The sequence below is a fragment of the Rhamphochromis longiceps genome, linkage group LG11 (assembly GCF_057381845.1).
Source record: "Rhamphochromis longiceps isolate RC_006_pf linkage group LG11, R_longiceps_female_GT1.1, whole genome shotgun sequence".
Taxonomy (NCBI): domain Eukaryota; kingdom Metazoa; phylum Chordata; class Actinopteri; order Cichliformes; family Cichlidae; genus Rhamphochromis; species Rhamphochromis longiceps.
Window position 1 is genome coordinate 19,652,685 of NC_140567.1, and position 25,224 is coordinate 19,677,908.

General features: G+C 37.9%; 2 protein-coding genes across 4 annotated transcripts in view; both read right to left on the reverse strand.

Annotated features, from left to right (window-relative positions):
- Positions 1 to 559: 559 nt before the first annotated feature.
- Positions 560 to 7,619, reverse strand: zbtb32 (zinc finger and BTB domain containing 32). The gene is made up of 4 exons (XM_085421796.1): positions 6,583 to 7,619; positions 5,419 to 5,522; positions 3,661 to 3,825; positions 560 to 1,542 (listed from the first exon to the last, which is right to left on the reverse strand). The coding sequence occupies exons 1-4, from the start codon at positions 7,602 to 7,604 to the stop codon at positions 1,313 to 1,315; spliced, it is 1,521 nt and encodes a 506-aa protein (XP_085277922.1). The 5' UTR covers positions 7,605 to 7,619; the 3' UTR covers positions 560 to 1,312.
- A 10,690-nt stretch (positions 7,620 to 18,309) lies between these two features.
- The window catches only part of aplp1 (amyloid beta (A4) precursor-like protein 1), a 34,502-nt gene continuing 27,587 nt past the window's right edge, over positions 18,310 to 25,224 (reverse strand). Inside the window, exons 8-17 of one of the 3 annotated variants that reach the window (XM_085422652.1) lie at positions 25,041 to 25,115; positions 24,794 to 24,952; positions 24,497 to 24,625; positions 23,839 to 23,938; positions 23,548 to 23,715; positions 23,427 to 23,450; positions 23,259 to 23,311; positions 23,080 to 23,142; positions 22,835 to 22,978; positions 18,310 to 21,218 (exon numbers count right to left, since the gene is read on the reverse strand). In XM_085422652.1, the coding sequence (XP_085278778.1) occupies positions 21,117 to 21,218; positions 22,835 to 22,978; positions 23,080 to 23,142; positions 23,259 to 23,311; positions 23,427 to 23,450; positions 23,548 to 23,715; positions 23,839 to 23,938; positions 24,497 to 24,625; positions 24,794 to 24,952; positions 25,041 to 25,115 (1,017 nt within the window). In that variant the 3' untranslated portion in view covers positions 18,310 to 21,116. Of the gene's footprint in view, positions 21,219 to 22,834; positions 22,979 to 23,079; positions 23,143 to 23,252; positions 23,312 to 23,426; positions 23,451 to 23,547; positions 23,716 to 23,838; positions 23,939 to 24,496; positions 24,626 to 24,793; positions 24,953 to 25,040; positions 25,116 to 25,224 lie in introns of all 3 variants that reach the window. The other 2 variants (XM_085422651.1, XM_085422650.1) reach the window with 2 other exon arrangements.

The window sequence follows — 25,224 nt, forward strand, 5'->3', positions numbered from 1 at the left end:
ATACACACCCACACACACACACACACACACACACACACACACACACACACACACACACATATATATATGCACTTTGCCTTTTTTCTTCATATCTATGTGTATTTACGTCAACGTATGTATTTATGTATTTTTAAAAAATAAGGTGAAAAATAAGGGTACTTGCTATGTGTAATTAATGTAAAGATTTTGCACTTTGCATTTTATGTTTATATCTATGTGTATTTACATCAACATCTGTATGAAAAAAAATTAGAGTGAAAGATGAATAATGTTTATTTATTTATTTCACAGCTAATACACATTTAGGATAATGCTGTACAAATCAACAAATACATTTTGATGGAAACAGACCCAAGAGTTTCACTGAAAGCTCATTCCAGGAAGCAGTGTGCAAACATACATAATATGTATGTAATAATTTCAATCCTGAAACTTGTATGGAGCTTTTATGGAGGTATTTAAGTTGGCAGGCCTACCTCTGAGTGACTTTTACTACAGCACGTCCAAATAAAGAAAAGAAAGCGCTCAACTATTCTCACTATCAAGCTTGGGATAGATGCAAAAGCTCTGTGATAATACTGATGATATAAGCTAACTAGTCACTATTAATGAGAGGACAGGTGTCATCTTTGCTAAATTTTAGCCTCCTTTAAACTGTTTTTTGTATATTAACATTTTTGCTGCCAGTTCTCTCACCAGTACTGCTACAGCTTAAACTCATCTTAATTGTTTCTGGAGAAATCGCCTTTCTTTCTGTCCAGAATAAGATAGATGTGGACACTATGTTGCATATTTCAGTTGAAATTTGTCATAATGTTACTGTGGTTCTCCTCAAGAGGGTGCTGTAAACCTAAGTCAGACACACAAAGATTACGGTATACAACAGTCAAGTGATAATGAAAGTCGGAGAGAAGATGCCTGCGTCATTCGATGAGGATAAGCTGTTGATGTGGCTTTAATGCATGGTAAACACTTTCAATATCTTTTTCTGACATATCACTGGAAATTAGTGCTGTATTGATCTGATCTGTAGTTTTGACGGCGAATACAGAACAGTTGCAGTTTGTATACAAGTTATTGCTACACTCCAGTTTGTAATCTTGCATTTCACTTAGGGGTAAGTGTTTAATGGCCCTCTAGATTTCTCAAACATTACCATACATACTTTTTTTTTTAAAATTTTATCTTTAGAAATATAATTGATGCTTAGCTGTGTGTAGGCTATGTAATGATTATAGCTGAGAGGGGCACATTACAGCTACACTCTTGAGAACTTCGCGTCGATGGAGGCAGTTGGATTGTGAGGCGTGGCTCAGATGTGGGAGATATACAGGTAGGTGCTGTTGATGCTCCAGTCAGGGGGGAAGTCTTGCACTGTGTGGCTCTTGATGTGTCTTTGCATGGCGACCAGGCTGCTGCAGAACTCCAGGCACACTGTGCACTGGTACGGTGCGGCCCCGCCGTGAGTCCGCAGGTGCTTGATCATGGCCGAGTAGTCCCGTGAACGTTGACCACAGAGGCGACACTCGAATGGTTTTTCGCCTTGAAGCAGAGAGAAGAAAGAGCAGGGTAGGGGGCACAGGAAGGAAGAGAAAGGAGGTGGAAGAGAGGAGCGCTCACTTGAGAAAGGGTGTTTAAAACATATTTATTTTCAGCGTTTTACAATCTATTTAGCACGGGCCTCTGTGCCAGTAGATGTAGTATGTGGGGTTATGTTTTTTTGGGTTGTCTACGGCTACATACGACCTTGAAAGCCTCAAGGGATTTTTTTTCCTTCTTCATAATTTGCACAAACATTCACTTGTTATCAAGAACGCACTGATGAATTTGATTGTCAAAGTCAGTTTCACACGGTGAACTCTCAAAGTACCTATTTTAGCCCTACTTGAAGAATTCATCAGATAAATAAAATATTTTGTACAAATGTCTGTTAGGGTAAAATTACATTTTATATCTGTAAGGTCAAAGGTCAATTTTACTGTGCCATTATCATTTTCTGTAAAAAAAAAATTTCCCCCCTGATCACTATTAAATGCCATGACCAAGAGACTGTACTATAGATTGTGAGAACACATCTCACAATTTGAATACTGAATTGGTTCTATTCTGGTTGCACATATAAATTTACTGATTGGCATAAATTCTGGTATACATGCAATGTTTAATATTTAGTCAAATCCTAAAACTGTTTATTGGGTCAATTTTTCTTTCGCTCTCAACAGACACACTTCTTAAATGAGTAAACATGAGTAGAGTAATCTGGGGCACTTTTATGCAAATCATCCAGCTTTGCACCACTTGCATCTGCTTTCCACTAAGTCGGTTTTTCTATTTGATTGTAGGTCAAAGCAACACAAAATGAAATAGATAAATATCAGCTTAGTCATTCTGAGAAAAAAAACTTACATTTTCATATTAATAAAATGTGCTGACAAAATCTGTGCTTATTAAAAAAGTCTACTGGTTTAACAGGTAGTGTTAAAAGTTTAAAACAAAATCCTTTCCAAAGAGCTTTTAAACATCTAAGTGTGTGAACGCCTGAAAAAGAAGTGACTTATTTATGAAGTAATATACCCGGGAATTTCTTTTTAGTGTCTTCTTTCAGTCTTTCAGATACTCGTTGATTTGTGAGACATCAAAATTGCTCTTAAAAGATGTTATTATGAAGCAGATCTATCCTAGAACACACTGGCCTATCTGAAAGACCGACTCATGTTCATTACCATTTCTGTAGCTAAACAGACCTCAACTTAAGCAAATTAGCTCATGTCCTTTCCATCAGTGCAAATCATTTTTAAATTCTCTTCTTTTGCTTTAAGCTTCTGAATCCTACACTCCCAAAAACCCAATATGCAGAGCAAATGCTAGACATTCATCATGGTGAATATTTCTAATGTCAGTGTCTCCAAAGTAATCTTAATAATAAAGCTTTAAGGAGTGTTTTGGAAATGTATTTTCTTTACTATTTAGTATTTTCTCAATGTATAGAATTGCTTTGCAGTTAAATACAGACATGATGCCCTTTGTTGACTAGGTTCTCTGTTGCGTGCAAGTTTCAAGTCTGCAAGTTTCATATTCTGCAAGGTTAACTTCATAGTATTAGAATGAGTGGAAAACTCTCTACTACCGAAGATGTTCTGCAGTAATGCACATGGGCCCGGTTGTACATTTAAAAAGTGCAGACACTTTTTAAATGTACTGAAAAACACAAAAACTTCTTAGTTATTATAATGAGGATACTTAAAAATGGTATAACTGTGACAGTTATTCATAAATTCCTTAATTTGGCTGTAGCCTGCCATGCCTTGTCTCTGATATGATTTTCCAAGTCCCACTGACTAAAACAACGTCAGACCTTTGTTGCTGTTGTTATTTTTAAACATGCTTTTCAAAGTCAGAGTTGGTAAATACATACTGGGCAGATTTATCAGACGTCATTTTGTAACTAGGTTAACACTTGTGACCTATGTTTATAGATTTTATTTAATTTCTTTTTTTTTTTCTAAATTATTAGTCATTGCTGTGGGTAATCATTTTCCATCAGTGTCAAGCCAGAGGATTCTTTGCTGCACTATAAGTCGAAAATTCTCACAGCTATCTTTGAAAAAAAAGTAAATAATCTGATACGCTGATGCACTGCTGTTGAAGAGATGCGCTTACCAGTGTGTACTCGGTGGTGTGTGTCCAGCTGATGTTTCAGACTAAACTTCTTAGGGCAATGTTGGCACTGATAGGGTTTTTCTCCTCTGTGGTCTCCTCTGGTCTCTGATTCATGCGGTGTAACGTCTCCTCGTCCGCAGAACCGACATCCTGTGCAGGTTTTGCCTTTGAAAACAATCAGATTTTAATATAAAAAACAGATCTTGGTGCGAATATTGTGGTGACCTTTTCTGTTGTAAGTTGTATATTGTCAGATAGAAGCTGCTTGCATTGCTTGCTGGAATGGAACTACACAACAACAAGATATTGCATAAATGTGGCTGAATCTATAGTAGAGCTGCGACGCTGAACAATCAGGTAGTGGATAACCAGGAAATGTATCTGAAAATAATTTTGAAAACAATTTGATTAATGCTGGCATGTTTGTATCTTGCAAAAAAGAGAAGATCTAACGGGTTCACAGCTGGCTCTGCAAAATTGTGTGTTAATCGATTTCTTGATAAATAACTGTCAGATAACTGTTAGTGATAATCCCGCCTTAGCTGATGTTAGTAGTCATGCTCGCAGAGTCTCTTGCTCTGACTTGCTAACTCAACCAGCTGTTTCAAAATAAATAACCACAGTTTTTGCCAGACCTTTAAAAACCGATTTTAGTCGCACAGCATTAGACATACAGCATTTCACTTGCATTTCTAAGGCACGTCTATTTTTGTTAAGCATCCTGTTGCGAGACAATAAATTCAGTTGGTACAAGCTTACCTTCCTGTCACTATGCACGCATATCACCTCTAAAAATTATAAAGGTGTGATTTTTGAGGTTAAGGTAGCACCACTGAAGCTTTACACTACCTTATATTTTTTAGGGTCTATCAAGTAAAAACATGGGCCTCATAGTTTTAGACAGGATGCTGAAAGGAGAAGGGGGTGTACTGTAGTAGGGGAAATTGAAAGAATAAACCACAACAATCGAACACTTACCACTCTAAACACAAGCTACTGAGACCTGTTGTCATTAGTGCATTTCCTGTCCAATATATCACTTCTTGCTAAAAAATACCTAACCTCATATAAGGTTTGAACACGTCTGTTTTGTAAAGATCTAGAAATAATATGGGTGTTTCTCGGTTGACTTTTACAAAATAATAATGCTAATAAAGATTGTTTTACTGTTATCCTTACTCTATGCAGCAGCAAGAAAACTCTGAATTTTATTTAAGATGCAACTGCTGGTAAGACAGTTTTACCATTGCCTAATCTGTTTAAGCATGATTATAATGTTCCATTGAGCAAAGATATTCAACATCTGATAAAATATTTATCAGGCTGATTGTACACTTTCGTGTGCACACACTCACCCACACAAACATGCAGACGCACAGATGGTGTAACTCATTTTTGTGTGGATGAAATGAATATTAGAACGACATAATAAATCAATATGTTTGACTTTTTTGGCATGGGACAAACCACTGTTGCGATGCAGTACATACTGTACTGCATGTATCTAGCTGTATCTAGTAACCACACTACTGCTCCTGCTGCACCCTGCTTTCAAAAACCACAACTCTTTTTATCACTTTCCATTGCGTTGCTACACAGCTGGAGTCTGCAGAGGTTAGGGGTCATGAAAATAACTTTTTACTTTTATCTTGTTAAAATTATCATTTTTACACAGGATGATCACTTTTACAATAATAATGTAGCTTCAGCGTGTTTTGATTATTGAAAGTGTGTGTTTTGTGTTTCTCATATCATTACCTAACTGTGTGGAGACTGACTCCCGCAGCACCGGATCATTGCGTAGACTGCAATGTTGGCAGTCTTGACCTCTGTCTTTGCTGGTTTTGGACACTTCGGGGTAACTGAGGACACACAAATTAACAGTTGCAAAAAAACAAATGTACTAATTATACCTTTAATTTAAAATGTAAACCTTCATTTGTCTCCCAAAGTCACAAACCACAAATATATATATATATATAAAAAAAGGTTTCTGTGTGCCGACTTCTAAGGCACACCTTCAAAATGGCACATGGAAAAAAGTCAGTCTGCATACGTTTTACTGCTTTACGTGTTATCACAAATTACGTCCCTTAGACACTTAAAACTTCCTTCCTCTCAAATTTCAACCACAATATACTTATATGTTTAGTACATGCTCAATGCTAAAGAAAAGACTGAAAAGAGGTAGACCAGACTAAACAGTAAAGGAAGATTTCAGTGTGTGGAAACTCTCGAATTTGCAAAGGAGGGGAGAAATTTAGGGGGCTCCCCGTTATGTTCTATTTGGTTTTGCTGTGAGGAACAGTGCGCAATGTGTATACGCTAAATTATCACATAAAAACAAAACAAGGTGAAGTGGGTTATTACTTTGATGATAAATGAAACTTACTATATATATATATATATATATATATATATATATATATATATATATATATATATATATATATATATTATGAATGTTTTATATATATATATATATATATTATAAATGTTTTATATATATATAAATATATATATATAAATATATATATATATATATATATATATATATATATATATATATATATATATATATATATATATATATATATATATATATATATATATATATATATATATCTTTTTTAGCCCTTTTGCGCAGTGTAAGCTAGGATGATAACTTCTCAAAAATGAATTTCACAGACCTGGACTGGCAAGGAAGGGTTAACAGGTGAAACTGATGTAGCTGGAAAATGCAGGAGGCTTGTTAACACATATCTACCCAAAAAGCAGTGAGTCAGGTGTGGTAGCTGTCACAAAGGAAAAATTGAGCAAATCGGGGGATTCTAAATTACTCTATTAGAGGAAAAATTTGGAGATAATGACTAGAAAAAAAAACAACCAAGTTTCCAAAATCATGTCCGAACTGTGTCTTACCTTGGTTCACCAGGTTGAACAGTCCCAGGAAATGCTTTCTGGCTAGATCTTTTTCTTTTTAAAAGGCTCTGTTTGATTATGTTTCCCATTCGAGTTGGACCAGTGTAAATGTTTTGTGCATAGCGGGGGTGGAAGCCTGAGTAGCCCATTATGGGGTTCTGACCTGGGGTTTGAAAATGAGAACTTAGTAGGGGGAACATTTGGGGACTGGAGAGAGAGTATGGGTAGGGTATAGAGGACTGGTTGGGTGACTGAAGAGGGTGAGCTGCAAGTAAGCTTGGATAGTTTTCTGTTATTCGCCGCAAGGTGCTCACAGAGTCCCACATGTTTGTAGAGAAAGTCCATGGATAAGAGAAAGAGGAATTGCTACTAGCAGGCTTGGCAACAGCACTGTTTCTGCTGTGAATTGGCTCTGAAATAGGGGACAGTTTGGCCTTCTTTCTTGGGGGTATTGGACTGCTGTGGGTCTTAGTAGGAGTAGAGGGTGAAAGGTTTTCCATGGCAGTGCCTGCCTCATTCCCAGGGAAGGACCTCTTAAGCAGTTTATCCTCATTAAATGGACTTGCGTTTGAATGTTGATCTTGTCCCTCTGGAGTCTCCTTTTCTACTTTGACATCAGTGGTTTTGTCTCTTTTTTCCTGCTTTTCTGCTCTGCAGTCAAGAGTGTCCAGCTGCTTCCTGCACTGATCCTCCAGTGGCTGCATCTCCAGCAGTTGTGCAGCTTTCAACAGTAGTTGCAGATCATCCACAGAGACCTCAAGAGCTTGCGTGTAGGTGAAATCCAGAACTTGCTGGAAGGTGTGAGGTGAAAAATACTCTAGAGTGCAGCATACAGGGCTGTCTATGTCTCCGCGGGCTAGCTGCTGTGCTAAAGTTCTGCTAGCACAGGCTAGTACTAGACGATGAGCCCTGAAAGTTTGACTCTTTACCGAAATTACAGCATCACAGAGTGACCCTGAGCGGCGTAAGGCATCTGCCTGCTCCAGGAAGTGGAAGTATTGGGTGTTGTTGATTCTGATCATGTCTGAAGGTGTAGATGTATAATCAAAAGTCTGAGAAGAGAAAACCAAAACCAAAAGAGATATCCCATCAGATTATGCCCACTCTATCTGAAAGTTTGTTCCATCTATTTGCCACATTGCTATGTGACATTTCCAGAAATGCTAAATTGTATGTTGGAAAATCAGGTTGAAAAACAGCAGCACAGATTGGCTTGTGATTAACAGATATACTTCTCTGTGGTTTGCACTGTTGTTTTCCACCCTTTCCAAAGAGCATTACCTATAGTGAAAGCTGAGGGGGCAGAATGTACCCAACATGATTATTACAAAGATATTTATTATTTGTGTAATTACAAAGAACCGGTGTAACTCAATTTCATTTTCAGGGACTTTTCAAAACAGTTTTTTAAAAGTATTCTTTAAAAAAATCCTGTATCTTTTTGTAGAGTCATATTTGCAAGAAAACTTTCCTCAATCACTACTGTGTCTGTTATCATGCTTGAATGCCTGGCTGCTGTGTGGAAATGTACTCTTATGTGAAAGCTTTGATATTCAGAGTTCACATACACACTCTAAAGCCACAAAGCCCTAACAGTATATGAAACCATGACTAATGACTGTACACGCGTAAACATGAGTAAAAAGTTTGAACATCAACAACAATAAGACCATATTTGAGTACAGTAAACATCAGATGCAAGATATTGCAGGGGTGGAATATGTAAATATGTAAGTATTTTTTTGGAATTTAACATTAATATTGAGAATACATGGATGAAGAGGCTGTGGCTGTACGCTAAAACTACCGGATGCCTGAAAGTTTGTCATCTTCACACCGTCTGAAGTCTATAATGAACCTTTATGATTATACAGTGTGCGGTCGGTTTCTGAAGCAGAGGTCACAAGTACTGTGAGCTATTTCAGAAGGTTTTTTTGTTGTCTTTTTTTGCGCAATTGCAAACCCATACCCGTACCTCGATGGTGACTGTAAATGAAAAGTAAATGTGAAACAAAATGACATTTAGTTGTCTCATTACTGGAATTTAAAAAAAATATGTGCATAAATGATGCACCAATCAAAATCTTTTGTCTTGCGTAAAAATTCACGAAAATAGTTTACATGAGCGATTTAATCCTTTAAAGCCTTTTAAAAGCGTTTTAGCTTGCTTTAATTAATTTCAAATTATTTTTAGTTTTTATATTTGTCAATTATTTGGCTGTGTCTCATATGTAGGTGTAAGTGGTACAGCATGGAGCAGTGAGAGTGAAAGTGACAGTGGCGCAAGGCCATTATCGAAAGTACAAAGTTACTTAGTGCTTCTGTGTACTTGGGCTTGAAGACAAGCTTGAGTTTTCATTTGAGCATGCATTTATCGGTTTTGTTTTTTGTTTTTTTAAAGTCAAGACAATTATTAAATGTTTAATTCTACATAAACAGTGTCGAAAGCACGTAGGGAATTCAGTGTGCAAATCAAGCTTATGTCAGTTTAGTGACGGGTATCGTCCGCATAGATGAATATAAAGTGCGTTGACCCGTATTTCCCAGTATGGCATTTACGGCTTCAAATATAAAGATATATTAAGTATACGCGCATATAATGCTTTGATTTTGCAAAGCTACATATAAAGTAACTTTCTTTTCAGAACAATTAAAATTTCTGGAGTACAATTTTCGTCATTTTCCACATAGTCATTTTAAGTGACCTGCATTTACGTTAAAACAGCGCCAATAATGATAATAAAATACCAATGTCATTATTAAAACATTATCATATTAGTTGTCACAGTCGTGACGACAATATAATTAAGCATGTGGATCAGAATCAGAATCAGAATCAGAAACTTTATTGTCATTGTCATGAGAACAACGAAATTAAGAATGGTCCCCGATCATTGCATCATCCCTAGCAATATCAAAATATAAATAAAACAATAAAATTCAATAAATAAAATAGATAGAATACTTAAAATACTAATAAGATATAACAGTAAAACATTCACATACATTCCCACACACATGCTTCAGACCGTGCATAGATTAACACAAGAGTGGCGTGATGGACATTTTTTTGTAGTATTCAGATGTGTTATTGCAGTTGGATAACAGCTGTGTTTGAGTCTATTAGTCCTTGCTCTGACTAACAGAGCAAGGACACACTAACATTACATAATGTATTTATAATCATTAAAAAAATTTTTTTAATTAACATTATTTTAAATCCAAGGAGATTTTGGTGAGATGTGAAAAGAAATGTGTCATAAACAAATCTTTCATCTGTATATTGATGCTCTTGTCTTACTTGCAAAGGCCTTTCAGGATTATTGATGTCTTTCAGAGTGCATTATGTGCCAATTCATGCACTTTCATTTTAACTGTGATTATAATGTGTTTTCAAATACTGTGCTGACTTTCTGGTGACATTTATGTAATTCCAATAGTACTGTATAATTTATGATTGTTCACTGTAGTGCATATAGAGGTGCTCTCCTGGAAGCTGCTGGCCTATAAATGTTATTTTATGCTGTGCCCAAAGTTCACGCTTACCTGGTTTAAATCTATTTGTCTTAAGCTAACTGTTTATTTGTCATAAACTGCCTGGTATAATATATTGTTCCCACTGCAGCTGCTCGGATCAATGTAGACCTGAGTTGTGCCATAGTTAGCAGGTGTTTGATCTCCTTTTAGTAAAAGTATAATCAATGTCAATGTAAAGCCTTACACATTTGACAAGAGAAGTAGTTAAAGTAAACCCTTCCAGAGCTCACACGTAAAGCACTAGAGTTGACACCCAATTGATAAAACCCTCAACGGGTAACATATCAGTAGCACAGTGCTAAGTTGTGTTTACAGTAGATCAAAGATTAGACAGTTAAAAAGAGCAAAGATGAGAAATGTTGAGGTGCATCTTCTTGTGGTTTCAAGTGTTGGAAATCTAAGAAGCAACAAGCTGCATGAATGAGGCACTTACCAGATGTTTAGTGAATATTCTCCAAGGCGAACGATGAGCTACCTCGCATCATGACTGTGAAGCGACTTCTAAAGTGACATGTCTGTCAGGGCACAGGTTATACTGTGGGGCAGGGTGGTTTCCTCTTTTGTCTCTTCAGTCCCTCCTCTTCATGTTAACTCTCTCTGATTGGTGCTCTGATTACAGTGCTAAAAGGCTTGCCTTTTGTGATTAAAGATGGGGACTTTCTGTTAACTAAACCAGTACTTTGTTAAATTTTGCTTTGCTCAAACCACGGAGGAAGTTTTGATAAGGAATAATTTCTACTTCTTGTATAAGTGTCATACAGCTATTGTTGTCGAATACAAAACACAAACCAAACCAAATTAACAATGAAAACCTTTTTGAAAATGAGAGAGAAAAATGAGGACAGTGGTTGAATGGTAATGTTGCACACCTGTACATGTTGTACATGATTTCCTCTCCTCCTACTTCATTTGCTGGTCACTACATTAATAGACTGTTCTCTGCTGAGACAAAAACCACTTCAAAGACAGTCATCTGTGACAGGAAACATACAGACCAAAGCCCAGTGGTACTGATATGTAGGGCCGAGCTTTACTAAAAGCTGCACTCTGAAAATAGAAATATCTGCTTTGGCCTTTCGATATGTCAGATGTTGGCGTGACAACCTGTAAAAATAGGCCAACTGTAGCGAGCTGGTCAGTTTGTCAGCCCGTGATGGTGGAGTATACTCTGTGCCTTTGCTTGCATTTAACGGTTTGTTTTGCCATATTCCTAAATTAGCTTTAATTTTTAAGCTAGTTCTTTTTTTCTGCTACATTTTTAAAACTTAAAGGTTGTTTCTTTACATTTTTTTTGTTCAGCTCAGGGGGAGACATCATGTGATAGGAAAAACATGCAGATGTGCCATCTTTTTAAAGAATTCTTGTTATACAGTATAATTTGGGCTCTTCATACAAGTGTAAAGAAAATCAGCAGTTTGTCAACACAGATGAGCATTTTCCACTTAAAAATGATTAGAGACCACCGAGTGAACCACACTCGTCATTAGAAATATTTGCATTTACAAAAATTTAATTGCAGTTACAAATGCCTGACAGATTATTGAGAACGTGGGCGTGTGTCTGTCTGTGAATGTGGGCGGACCACATTTTGCCATTATTACACAAACAAAGATACGCGCACACACAGAGGCAAGGCTCACAAAGTGAAAACAGTAACTGCCGAGCTGTTAGGAGGGCAGAACGATCAAAAACGACATTAAAGCTTGTTCTCGAATATTTGTGTTAGAGTCCTGCTGTTCAAAGAGCTGTGACCCACTCAGGTATGATGTGCATTCTGGATGCTCATTTGGTCAAAATCTGGGGAGATTCAAGGCTGATTCAAGATCTTTGGCTCTTTTTGTAACTTCCTTAAACTGTTCAACTGAAGGAAGGTGTGATGTTTAGACAGGCAGATGCTTTTCAGGAGTGCAGTTGTCATGAGGAGGTTACCTTGGTCTGCCGCAATATTTACTTAGGTGGTTGGTATTACCATTATATCCACATAAATTTAATGATCCTTGGTTTACCAATATAGTATGCTAGTGTAATATGATGACCAGTGTTATTTACTTCACAAAGTGGTTTTACCACCTTCAAGATAGTTCCGGCTATAATGGAACCTTTCTTTGTGTACACGCAGGTGTGGACACACATACACACACCAGGTACACACACAGTGACAGTGACAAGGTGACAAAACAACATGAGCTATGCTGTCATGGTTGGCACAGAAGAAACACAGTAGACTATTTAGCACAATTGAACATGCTGCAAGTGTAAAAACCAAACAATCATGGTTACAAATTGAAACAAAACATATGTACAAGACAGAGCTAGGACTTTATGTAGTGTTCATTTCAGCAGCACGGTAGCACATAAACTGCAACTGGAAAGCAAGTATCAATATTTCTGAGGCTGTCAATAGTATTACTTGTAAGCCAGTGTTGTCTAAACTTGTTTATTGTAGAAGCTCTAAAAAGTAGCTTTTAGTTTGAGTCAACATGCAAAAACTGTTAAAAGAGAACATGGTAAAACACTATTGTGTGTGGTCAAAAGCCTGAAAACACCTTTTTGCATGAATTATATTAATTTTAGCTTTGCTTAGTGAAATTATTTCTTTGCTTTTACTGATGACTGCCATGTTCACTTTTACTGAAACTACAAGCACAGTGAAATGTAATGTTAATAACATATCTAATACTCCATTGCACACAGAATAATGATTCTCTTTGGCTAACTTGCTAGCTAGCATTACATAGACTCGGTTCCAGTAACAAGCCATTTGTGGATGACTAAAGTTTAAACAGTTTCATGTAAGTATTTCAGTTCTTAATTGAGTAATGCTTACTAAAATGTAGTGTATATACCTGATGTTTACAAAGTGCAAGAACATTTGCAAAGACATTTTTAAAGCATTATACAGTCATGAAAAAAGAAAGTAGTACAACTTTCGTTTTACATTTCAGAATGCAATATAAAATCATCTGTTCCTTACCTGATTCTAAAATAATTTAAATAGAAGCTCATTTTTACAACAGCATAGTTAATACAGAAGCCACAATACAGAAACTATGTGGAAAGTTCATACTAAACTCGTGCTACATCCATGGAAATTAAGAGGGAAAGTAGCAACCAGTTGGTGCTAATCAAATGCAGCCAGTTAGCTGATCATTAGTGAGTTAGAGCATCTCTACAAAAACAAGACTTTTGGCAGTTATGGAGCATTCAGATGTACATTAACACAATGCCAAGAAGGAAAGATCAGGTATGTTCTAACACAAGCAACTGTTGTTGTCTGTCAGTCTGGGAAGATTTATGAGACAGTTTCCAAACAATCTGAAGTCTACAGTAAGAATGATTATTCATAAGTGGAAAACATTCAAGACATGATATGTGGACGCCCGGCAAATTCACTCAAAAATCAGAGCGTCTATTTCTCTGAGAAACTGCAAAAACCCAAGAGCTACATCTGAGACTCTACTTGCCTCAATTAGCATGTTGAATTTTAAAGTTATTAACAGGAACTGGTAAAAATCTTCTTCTCTCTAAAAGAACATGGCAGCATAGCCTAAGCTCTGCAAACCGCCATCTGTGCTCCTCTGTATACCAATATATTCTAGAGACAAATGAGGTTGTATGTCCAACAGCTAAAACTTGGCTGAAATGGGGTCATGCAACAGGACAAAGATCCCAAGCACAGCAGCAAAACTAAAACAGGATGCCAGAAAAAGAAAAGAATCAAGGTGTTGCAATAGCCCAGTTAAAAACCCGGCCTCAACCCAACTGAAATGCTGCGGTGGGACCTTAAGGTAGTTGTGCACAAACAATTTCCCCCAAACCACAATAAATTGAAGCAAAGTTGTAAAAAAAGAGTGGTCAGAATTTCTCCACTATGATGCAAGAGATAAAATCATAGAAAAAACAGTTACTTCAGGTTATACTAGCTAAAGATGGTTCTGCACGCTAGTGAATCACAAAGTGTTCTCAGTTTTTGATTCACTGATTCTGATTTTTTCTTTTTTAAATAAATGATGGCACAGTGCTTTATTTCATGTGTTCTTGTCTTGTTCATCTGAGGTTGTAGGCTTTTTTAATTATGTCCTTGCATGTAAAACTATAGAACTTAGAGTGCACTTTCTTTTTCAAATCAAATTGTTAATGCTCTGTTTACTAGAAAACAGATTTAGCACATTTCTGCACATGTCAGTATGTTTCTACCACCTGTTTTTCAGTGAAATATTAGAAAAGGCATCAGTGGGGACTTGCAAGGCCTCACTGGCCTTTATGTACTAATACACACACCCAAAACAGGCAAGGGAAGTGCCCATTTGTTGAAAAACAGCTCCATAGCACCACTTGAGGTAAAAACCTCAGCAGGAAACTTTTTTTTCTGCATTTTCTTTACATTCAGGAAGTTGCTCTTGGAAATGCAGAAAACAACAACAACACTTTGTTCGACCTACTGTTTAAAGTAAATCTAACACGTTATATTACACAGTAAAAACGCCATTACTTTTATTTGACTATCAGCTTATTATAACTACATGCATTTCGTATTTACCTCAACACCTTCAGAACTAATCTTTGATTTAAATGCTGACTGGATTACTGACCTTGTCAATTACATTTATTTAGAAACACATGGATCAGATTTTTCCCATTGTGCACTGTATTGTTAAAACCTGCCAAAGAATCCCAATTGTCTCATATGAGCTGTATAAATCAAGCTGTTTTGATATTGATTTTTTAACTCAAGTCTCGTAGAGGAATCATAGTGCGATTGCTATCATTTGCTATTTCTGTTGTATTAATACATTGTTGTGCATGGCTTTTAAGTTTCTATAAAGAACACTGTTCCTGCCCTTATTGTTCTTGCAATGTCCAGTTGTCATGAGGGATATAAATTGACACGATTACTACTTCTTATATATTACAATAAACACCACCTAATGTGTTGTATCGAATGCTATATTTTGGTTTGTGGTGAGTAGTTTGTTTTAAGCAGAGATAAGATCTTGCTCAAGAATTTTTTCTCTGCAAGGTTTCTGTTTGCATATTAAGACAAAAAAGAAATGAATAGCGTATTAAAAAACCCCCCAACTTGACTCTGTTCAGAGTTGCAGAATTAAAAAGGCGACACATAAAAAGTGATTTTGTTTCTCCACATGCACGATCATGCATGATCTTAGAGAATTTTAAGTTAACTTTGGGGGTTTTTTTGTGCTTTTTTTTCCATTTTGACTTTGGCAGCATGTTTTGGATATGTGAACATTTCCTATGTGGTGAATACAGTGCGCAAACTGCTTTTCCCAATAATTTTCAAGAGTTCATCATTTACATAGAACTTAATTCCAAATATAAAGCACTTAAGATTAAGTAGTATTCGTCATAAATGCTTCTCACCTATATGATAAAGGGACATACATAAAGTGTGAACCACAAGGTGGTTTCCTGTAATGGCTGTGATCACAGGTTTGACAGGTTGTTGCATTAAGAAGGGAAAAAACTAGAAACTGTCATTTTGTGTGGGTTTGTTTTTTTTTCAGCTTACTTTTTTTATTTAAGAGGTTTTCTCGCAGTTATTAGTGCATTACTGCCATACGTTACAATTCCGCGATGTAATATACGATATCTGACCATTCGTGGTAGCTTAATCACGTATAGGTATCGTGCTGTGTGCATGCTTACAAGAAAGTCGGTGACATTTGGGGGCTATTCTTCACACCCTTGTTTGTGCAGTTATTGTCAAATGTTGCTCAAACCACTGGACAGTCTGATCTCATCGATTCCTCTCAGTGAAATTAGCAATATACCAATGCTTAAATGTCACCTTGCACTATATAGGAAGAAAAAGCCAGAACTGATGCAAAGGGCTTCACCTACCAGTAATCTCAAGACTCTCAGGCCCCCCTAACACCCCACTCCTCAACACCTGCTGTCCCACCCGCCGTCAGTTGACAATCACCATCAGACACTTTACCCATCATCAGTGCTGACTCACCGAGGTGTCTAACCGTGTGGGGTACTTGCGCTCATCTGCACATTCCACATTAGTGCGTCCACCGCCCACGTGTCATATGATAAAAATGAGATTTATCTTTTATTTGGTCAAATGCGCATTTCATGCAGTAACATCTTTGATCCACCTACGGAGGCTTTTAATCTCTGCATTTTAAGGAGTTTCATGTTGTTGTTTTGTTGAATGAATCAAAGCGTTACTGAACTAAACAAAAAGCACACTCAGAATGCAACTTGATTAAAGTCTGGTTTAATATGAGTTGTCGTACATTACCACAGTAGCGGTATGTGAGCAGTTGACTTCAGAGGAACCACTACCAAGATGAGTTATGTGTGTTGGAAGCATCAATGGCAAACTGTCACTGTACAGCCACACAGAGTTTTCACAGTAATCTGGGTAAGCAGGACTACCCGTCAGTGTTGTGGTTTGGAAGAAGTGAACCTGTGTAAAGACAGGGGCTGGGGCTTGACACTTCTTTGTAATTTGTGGGTGAAGGAAATGTGAGACCTGCCCACGCTGGTGACTCTCAGGTGAATAGCTACTTGAGAACTGTGTCAAGGCAACTTTAAAATTAAATTTTTTTAAAAAAAAAGCAGGCATAAAAAAAAAAGAAAAACACACACAGCGCATTTACAGTATAGCATTACTCATTGCATGACATTCATTTCAAAGGAAAATACCAGTAAGCTACTAACGTACTAAATACCCATTAGAATGAATGGGTAATTAGAACTGTATGTACTGTATATGTCTAGAACTGCAATGCAAGGTAAAAGTTTTCCACTCTGACACTCCATACAAAAGTCATCTAAAGCTGAGCTCAAGTGTATTTGTTGAAACAGTTTTGTTTTTAGAGGTTAAAGAAATGATGGTATCATCGTAGCTTTTCCTGACAAAGGAAGTGAACTGCAATTTTGGCTTCACAGAAGTGACAGTGTGGCTTTAGGAGTCACTGAAACTCCATACTGAAAGCTGAGAGAAAACCTTATCTTAACCTTGGTTAAGATTTTTATCATGCAGAAAGTCTTACTACCAAATATTACATCAATGCGTGGCACACAAGTGAGCAGGACGTTGAAAACTTGCACCTTTAAGTTAAGAAAAACAGGCAATTCACTAATGAAACTAACATACTGTTAATTAGCAAAAGAAACAGTGTAAACCGATTTTACGTTAGGTTTCTCTTTCCCAAGAAAAACGAGCCTGTAGTAGAAAAAAAGAAAAGAAGCTAATTTTCCAGTGTGAGTAAGCCAGATTTCCCCCCTTTGACTGTGGCTTTTACATCATAGGTTGTATTGCACAAGTTACAAGGTGATCAAAATTCAATATTCATTTTGCCTTCGTGAGGAGCATGACAGTGAATTTCCTTTCATGCGATTGTGGTAAAGAGGAGTGCTGTCTATGTCTAACTCACTACTGTTGTGCTTTTGCGCTGGACCAGCACAAGCACTGCATATAAAACTTATATATATATATATATATATATATATATATATATATATATATATATATATATATATATATATATATATGTACTCTCTCTTTTAGTGTGAGTAACATCTTTTCAGATAAAAGATGATGAAGACCCAGATTACAAAGAAATGTTAATGTAGTTAACCAAAGAAATGCATCATCACTGATCTTAGCTCAGTGTGGTAGGCTATGCAATAAGTAATGTCTTTGGACAGCTCTCATGGTGTGCTTTGTCATTAAAGTCATGCTTTACAATGCTTCCTGGTTCAAAACAAAATGAAAAATCCACCATTTTTTTCAGAGCCATCAACCCTGTAGGCCATCTGTTTGACCCTGGTACATTGTATAGACAGAGAAACACGCATGTAAATGGTAAATGGCCTGTATTTATATAGCGCTTTACTAGTCCCTAAGGACCCCAAAGCGCTTTACATATCCAGTCATCCACCCATACATTCACACACTGGTGATGGCAAGCTACATTCTAGCCACAGCCACCCTGGGGCGCACTGACAGAGGCGGGGCTGCCGGACACTGGCGCCACCGGGCCCTCTGACCATCACCAGTAGGCAATGGGTGAAGTGTCGTGCCCAAGGACACAACGACTGAGACTGTCCGAGCCGGGGCTCGAACCGGCAACCTTCCGATTACAAGGCGAACTCCCAACTCTTGAGCCACGATCGCCCCACGATAAACACATTTAAAAAGCAGAGACAATATTTTATGGGTCACTCATTTTTATTAGACTGTTAATTAGCTTCACCAGTTTCAGTTTGTCAGATTGCTTGCAGTACAGTTACACAGGAAAACATTTTGCCAAATTTGATGATCTGTCTCATTATTTATGGATCATGTCTTTGGTTAAAACTCTTAATGAAAATGAAGACCAACATTACTATCAACACCCCTAAAATCCTGCAGTGTAATTGAAACCAGACAGACGGGATCGGCGTCTAACATTTAGCAATCTGTACACAATTGGATCAATTTGGCTCATCTTGTGCTTAGTGCCACCCCTTGTCAATTAGGCAGAGGCAATGTGTCTGTCTGTAGTTCACATTTACTTGTCAGTGTTTCTTGTCCAAGCTTCTAAAATTACATGTGAAAAGCATGACCCTTGATCCAAATGATTATTACATACAAATAAAAAATACAGAATCATTACATCCAAAACACAGCATTGTAAAAGGCAATAATGCAGCAATTAAAATTTCAATAACATTGTTTATAGTTCATTGGGAAGTAAGGGGGACAGACCAACAAAGAAGTCTAGAATTCGACAGAGGACAGAAGTACAAATGTGATTTGAGTAACTACAGTATACACCGTTCTAAGTCTGCTAAATGCTGGTAGGAAACCTTCAGTGGTTTGGGAAACACAGGCAAGCTTATTCTCATCTATGGTTTCAGTAGTATCATTACAAGATCAACTGACTTAAACTGCGAACGTACAATGTTTTCATTCACTAACGTAGCTGTACAAATTATACAGGAGCTATGACTTCTCTTTACCTGTCATAACACGACCGCAACCTGCAATGAACGCACCTAACAAGAAGGAACAGAAGACTGGATAGTCCAATAGTCAAAATCTCTCGCTTATTTCAAAACAAGCTTCACACAAAAACAAATCTAACGTTCGTTACAGTGAACAAAAGCCGCTTTTCTTTCTTGCTGTCTTTGTTTTTTGTTTTTACAGTAAATGTCACCCAGAAATAAACAAATAAACTCTAACCTGATTTTGGTACTGATTATCTGTACTATGTCGCACATAGTTAAAGACTGATGAATCAAAAGCAACATCCCACAACGTGACCTTTTTAACCTAGACGATCTGACACGATGTTGCTAAATGAAATCAAATCGATACACTAAGCACTTAACAATTAATCAGAAAAAAAAGGGGGGGGGGGGGGGGCAGTCCCTTTTCGTAGTACCTATATGGTGTACTATGTTGTTCATAAATATGACAAACTACCATGAATCATTTAGTGAAAAAGCTTCTTGATGATGATAGGAACTTTAGTACAGCGTCTATACTAGATTACTAATGCTCAAATGTTGTAGTGTTCAAAGGTGTTAAACAGTACGACTATCATGCCACAGTGTGGTCAGTTTTTTGGGAGTTACTGCACACGCTGACACTTCACATTACTATAGCTGTGCCCTCTTTCCACTCACTGCTCTGTGCGGTACGATACGTCTAACTGTTAAGCCGCTCCGCTCTAATTCAAACCTGCCAAAAGATGTGACGATGAACAGGCTGCTACACAAGGTGATGAGAAAGGGCATCAGGCATGTAGTCTGTTGGAGGTGCTGAAGTTAACTACTCCTACTAAGGTTTTCTAAGGGAATGATGCAGTACCGAAAAGAAGATGGAGCCTCAACATCTACCTTAAATACATTCAGAAAGTAGTTGCTGTGTCGTTGTCTTGTGCTGGTTTTTACAACAGTCCGTTTTCAATCAGCCATGTTAGGAAAGTGTTTCTCCTTCTCATAACAGCACAATGTACTATTTTTATGTATTATTCCATTACATCAATGCAAATTAATCATAGAAATGTCTACATCTAGCAGTATGTACTTCTTACGTTATTTACAGTGTCCATTTTGAACTGTGACATTTCCGACTTTTCAAAAGCAATGACAGGAACAACACAAATAAATACTGCAGCATCATACACCAAGTTGTCATGCTTTCATCAAAATAACGGACTTCTGATTATTCTGTTTTACAGTTCTTTAGATAGCAGAACAAATAAAACAAACTCATTCACTGACTAAATAAGCTAAATTAAATATTTGGTGTTTTTTTTGTTGTTTTTTTTAAAAAAAACATTTTTCTTTTGTACCACCAGCACATAGCTCTGCATCGATTAGTGTGGCCTATTTCTGTGTTTCAAATCAAAGCCTGATGTCTCACACATTCAAAGTTAACACCTCGCCATTCTTGCCTAATGTAGTCGTACTTTGCACTGTGCGATGAAACAGTAGCTCATGGAGGTAAGTTTGAGAATACGCTGGATATTTTTTTGTTTTTATCACTAACTCTTACTTAAATCGGGATTTATGCCATGTTTAAACTCAGCTGTCACTCACACTCATCTACACAGATACATCACATCTAACTGTGGTACAATCTGAACAGAGACACTACTACTGAAAATAAATACTATAAAGCATTATGCACCGTTCAAATTCAGCTTCTCACGAGGAGCAGTAGGTCAAGTCATGCCACTGGGAGGAGGTGAATGGTTTTAGGATTATGAAATGTTGTGACACTGCTAATGCAAAGAAACATCCTCAGACTCTAAGCCGAAGGAGTATTATAGGTGATGAATCGGATGATTGGTTGTTGTCGGGTCATTTACAATGGGTTTGGGATGTAACCCCGTACTTATTCAGTTACTTTACATTTGCGACATATCATAAATCCAACATAGGGAGTGTAGCTGGGACATCACTGTTGGGAAGAGTCGAGGGACACAACGTGTGGTCAGGCATGACTTGCTGGCTGCCCCGATGCTTCAGTTCATCTGTTCAAAGAATTTGTAGGTGGGGTTTTCGTAGCCATGGTTTTGCATTTTGTTGAGCTGTCGTTCTTCTGGCGTGAGCATCGGGTCAACCTGCTGAGAGACACACAAGACCCTGAGTCATAACACACTAAAGACAAAGTCAGAAGCAATGATCACACCATGACCTGAGATATAACTAAACTGTGGGCTAGATGTGACAGAATGACAGAATGAGAGGATGAGGTCCACTATAATTTAATGTTTTTATGATGGATTCAACACAGTTTTTATACTTGGAAACTCACAAGAGCTACTTGGATAATACTGATGATACAGCACGGTCTTTAAGAAAAGTTGGTAAACCTGGGATGCTTTGAACAGCATGATTTTATGATAACATGATAGATGGCATCTTAGATTGCAGTTACAGTCAGTAAAAAAAAAAAGTTTGGAAACTTTTCACATTGTTTGCAGCTTAAATTTGCAAATGAATCAGCAATGCTGAGGTTACATGCTTTAGAAACATTGAATACACAGGCAAGAAGGACAGGAAGACATTTAGTGACGCACTGTATGACAGGAAGGATACTGTTTGAGGTCTAGCCCAGATTCTGAACTTTGAAAAACATTTCAAAACTTGATAATAATCATTATATGGATCTTAAAGTAACAGTACTGTTATTGATCTTAGTGCGAGCTCAATAGAAAGACTTGTTGTACGTGTAGCTGGAGCTAGCTGCCCATCACCAGTTAGAAGAGGGGTGTCAAACTCAAATACACAGTGGGCCAAAATTCAAAACTGGAACAAGGTCACGGGCTAACATTAATATTTATTGGAAAAAAAATCTTCCTCCAGATTTAAGAATGAATCTCTTCTTATGGACTCAAACACGTTTTGCTGAAAAACTGAATATGGAACAAGCAAAGCTTAATACTAAACAATATATATATTAACAATAATGGATTGGATTTATATAGCGCTTTTCATGGCACCCAAAGCGCTTTACAATGCCACTATTCATCCACTCTCACATTCACACACTGGTGGAGGCAAGCTACAGTTGTAGCCACAGCTGCCCTGGGGCAGACTGACAGAAGCGAGGCTGCCATATCGCGCCATCGGCCCCTCTGGCCAACACCAGTAGGCAGTAGATGAAGTGTCTTGCCCAAGGACACAACGACCAGGACAGAGAGCCCGGGGATCGAAACGGCGACCTTCCGGTTACAGATGCGCTTCCCAACCCCCTGAGCCACGGTATATTAGCTGTATAATACCAGTAAGCCAGCTCTAATAATAATTTGGTATGGCTTCGCGTTTGGTCCGCAGGCCAGAGTTTGACACCTATGAGTTAGAATCTCTAATTCTCAGTGTGCTTAATCTATGCAGTGTTGTTACATTGTTCAATGTGCTGAATATACATTTTATGTTAACAAGAACCTTTTAATATGAATAATAATAGCAACCGCTTGCATATTTTAGCACACAGGAAGTTACCATACTTTACATTTTGGCAAGAATAATGCTTTCCTGAAATGTTTGGATTGACATCCATGCTTCCAGTGAGTTGCTATGATCTTCACAGCTAAATATCAGAATGTAAAATTTAAAAAGAGTCTTTAAAAAGAGTTTAAACACCTTTAATATGTAGAAGTAAAGTGTTTTAAGGTCAAGTATGAATTGCATGTTCATAGGAACTTCACTTAAATGAATGGTCTAGCTGGGGTCGTACCTCAACAATGCCATGGCTGATAGTGCCGTATGGCTTCCTGCGCACGAGCAGCAGGCTTATTACCATCACCATGGCGATAGCCACAGCTACGACCAGCAGGCCCACCATGGCACCACGGTTGAATGTCTCCAAAGCATCAGGCTGCTGTGGAAAGACAGAAATATGTGCCAATAAACACAAGACACACATCAAGGCAAGAAATTGGTTTTCTGGCTTAAAGGAAATTATAATGCATATACTCTTACCAGTTCATCTCTAGCGATCTCATTAGGTCTGATCGCCTGCTTGAGCTCTGCAGAGGTGTTGATCTAAGAGCAGCAAGGGTAAGCAAAATTTTGGGTCACAGAAAACAGAACCTTTACACACACATAAGTCTATCAAAGATATGAAAAGCCTTTTAGACTGGCTACAATCTTACCTTTACCTCATATTCATAAGTAGGCCCTCTCTCAGATGTAGTGTAATCATATTCATCATCTGCAGACAAAAGTGCAGCAACATGTTTAGCTATGAGAAGTGTAACTCAAAACATACTACAATTCATACAAAAGAGGAAAATTCAGTATTAAAACAATAGGAAACCCTATCTTACCGTTCTTGCTGTTAGGCTGCAGCTCTATGGAGAAAATCAGGGGGGAAAAAAGCATCATTAACGAGAGCAACCTGGATGTCAAATTTTGCTTAAGTGCATATGATTAACAGGGACTGTGTACCAATGCGAGGGGGATAGGGCCTGTTCTGGAAGGCTCTCTCCTCTTCTTCTTCATCATCCTTCTCCTCCTCGCTGTCAGCAGGCAGAAGCTCCTCAGTCGTGCGGGTCTCAGAGAAGGAGGTGGTCATCAGCTCACTGATGTCACCTCGCTCTGCTCTGACCAGCTCCTCTGTGAATGAGACGCAAAGTCATCAACACAGATTTTAAAAGCATTAAAACAACAACAACAACAACAACAACACAGAACAGAAGCCATAGATGCGAAAATCTCTGTCAGGGCAGTATAACTTACGAATGTCACTGTGCAGTTCCTCAGCCAGTGTAGGATCCTTGTAAAGCAGGGCAAGACTCTGGTTCATTCTCTCCTCAATCACATGAAGGTGTGTGTACACCTGCAGGAAATACAAATTGATTCTGCTCATGCTTCTGACCAAAAGAGCTTAAAATGTGAGTTACAAAGGGGCGATATTAGCCTAAAATATTACATTTGTAATCCAAATTATTACTGATATCGTCCCTGTTTTTGTGTATTTTAGCAGGTTACTGTATAGCCTCCAAAATATTAATATGCTACTGGTATGCTTTAGTGTATTTTCTCTTTATTAGGATATGTTTCTGATCCCCTAGCACCCTACAGCAAAAATATGAGTCTTAGCTTTAACCAAATACACCCACTGTTAACAGTGTGCAATAACATAATTATTACCTGTTCATTTTTAAATGTTATTACTGAATTAAAATGAAAAGTGCTGCCAGATTGTAAATATTTTGGTGTCACATAAGACTGGCTTTGCTTTTAGTTGAATGAAAAGAGGATTTGTAGCTGCCTCACATCGTTGAGTTCTCTGTTTTCTGTGTGTTTCAGGGTCAGCAGACAAGAGACTCACGTGTGCAGAGCACAGGTGTGTGCTCACCTCATCCAAATACCTCACACGCTCTCACACACACACCTGGAATTTCATCTGCTCAGCCTTCTGGGGGTCAACCGCCACAATATGCTGGTAATGTCTCAATGTGTGTCTGCGGTCCTTCTGCTCTGCAGCCATGTAGCGCTTCAGCGCCTGCAGCACACGCTCTGGCTGGAAGACACAGTTCAGCAGCAGATAAGAGTGAGAAGTAAAATACCAGAAAATGAGACAAAGGCTCTTCTAATTTGCTGCCGGGTATAAATATAGACAGATCGACAAGATATCTGCAATTGTTTATCTCTGTCTTCTCTCCTCCTCTGTACTCCAGGGTAGTTTTACCTGAGGGGGATCAGACTGTACAGCTGTCAAATAGTTCTCCAGGGCCAGGCGGCGGTTGTTGTTGAGAATGGCCTCAACCCGGGCAAGATGAGTCTCCACAAGTCTCTGTCTCTCTCCAGCAACTTGCTCCTCCAGCGTCTGCAGCACAGACTGGAAATGCTGGTAGAGAAAAGACCATAATTATTCATTTTATCTGGGATACTGCAACTGTAAGTCAGTAAAGCGGGTTTGATAAATGCCTGCTTACCTCATTCAGGTCCTGTCTCTCTGACCTTGGCAGATTTTTTGACTGGTTGTCTGCCTCTGCCCATTCCTTCATGATCTGAGGGATTCAAACACACAGAATGTGTCCAGAGTGTGTGACGGAGACAGTCTTCTCATGAAACTCGGAGAACAAAAGACACCATCTTTTGTCACTTCAAAACTGATAG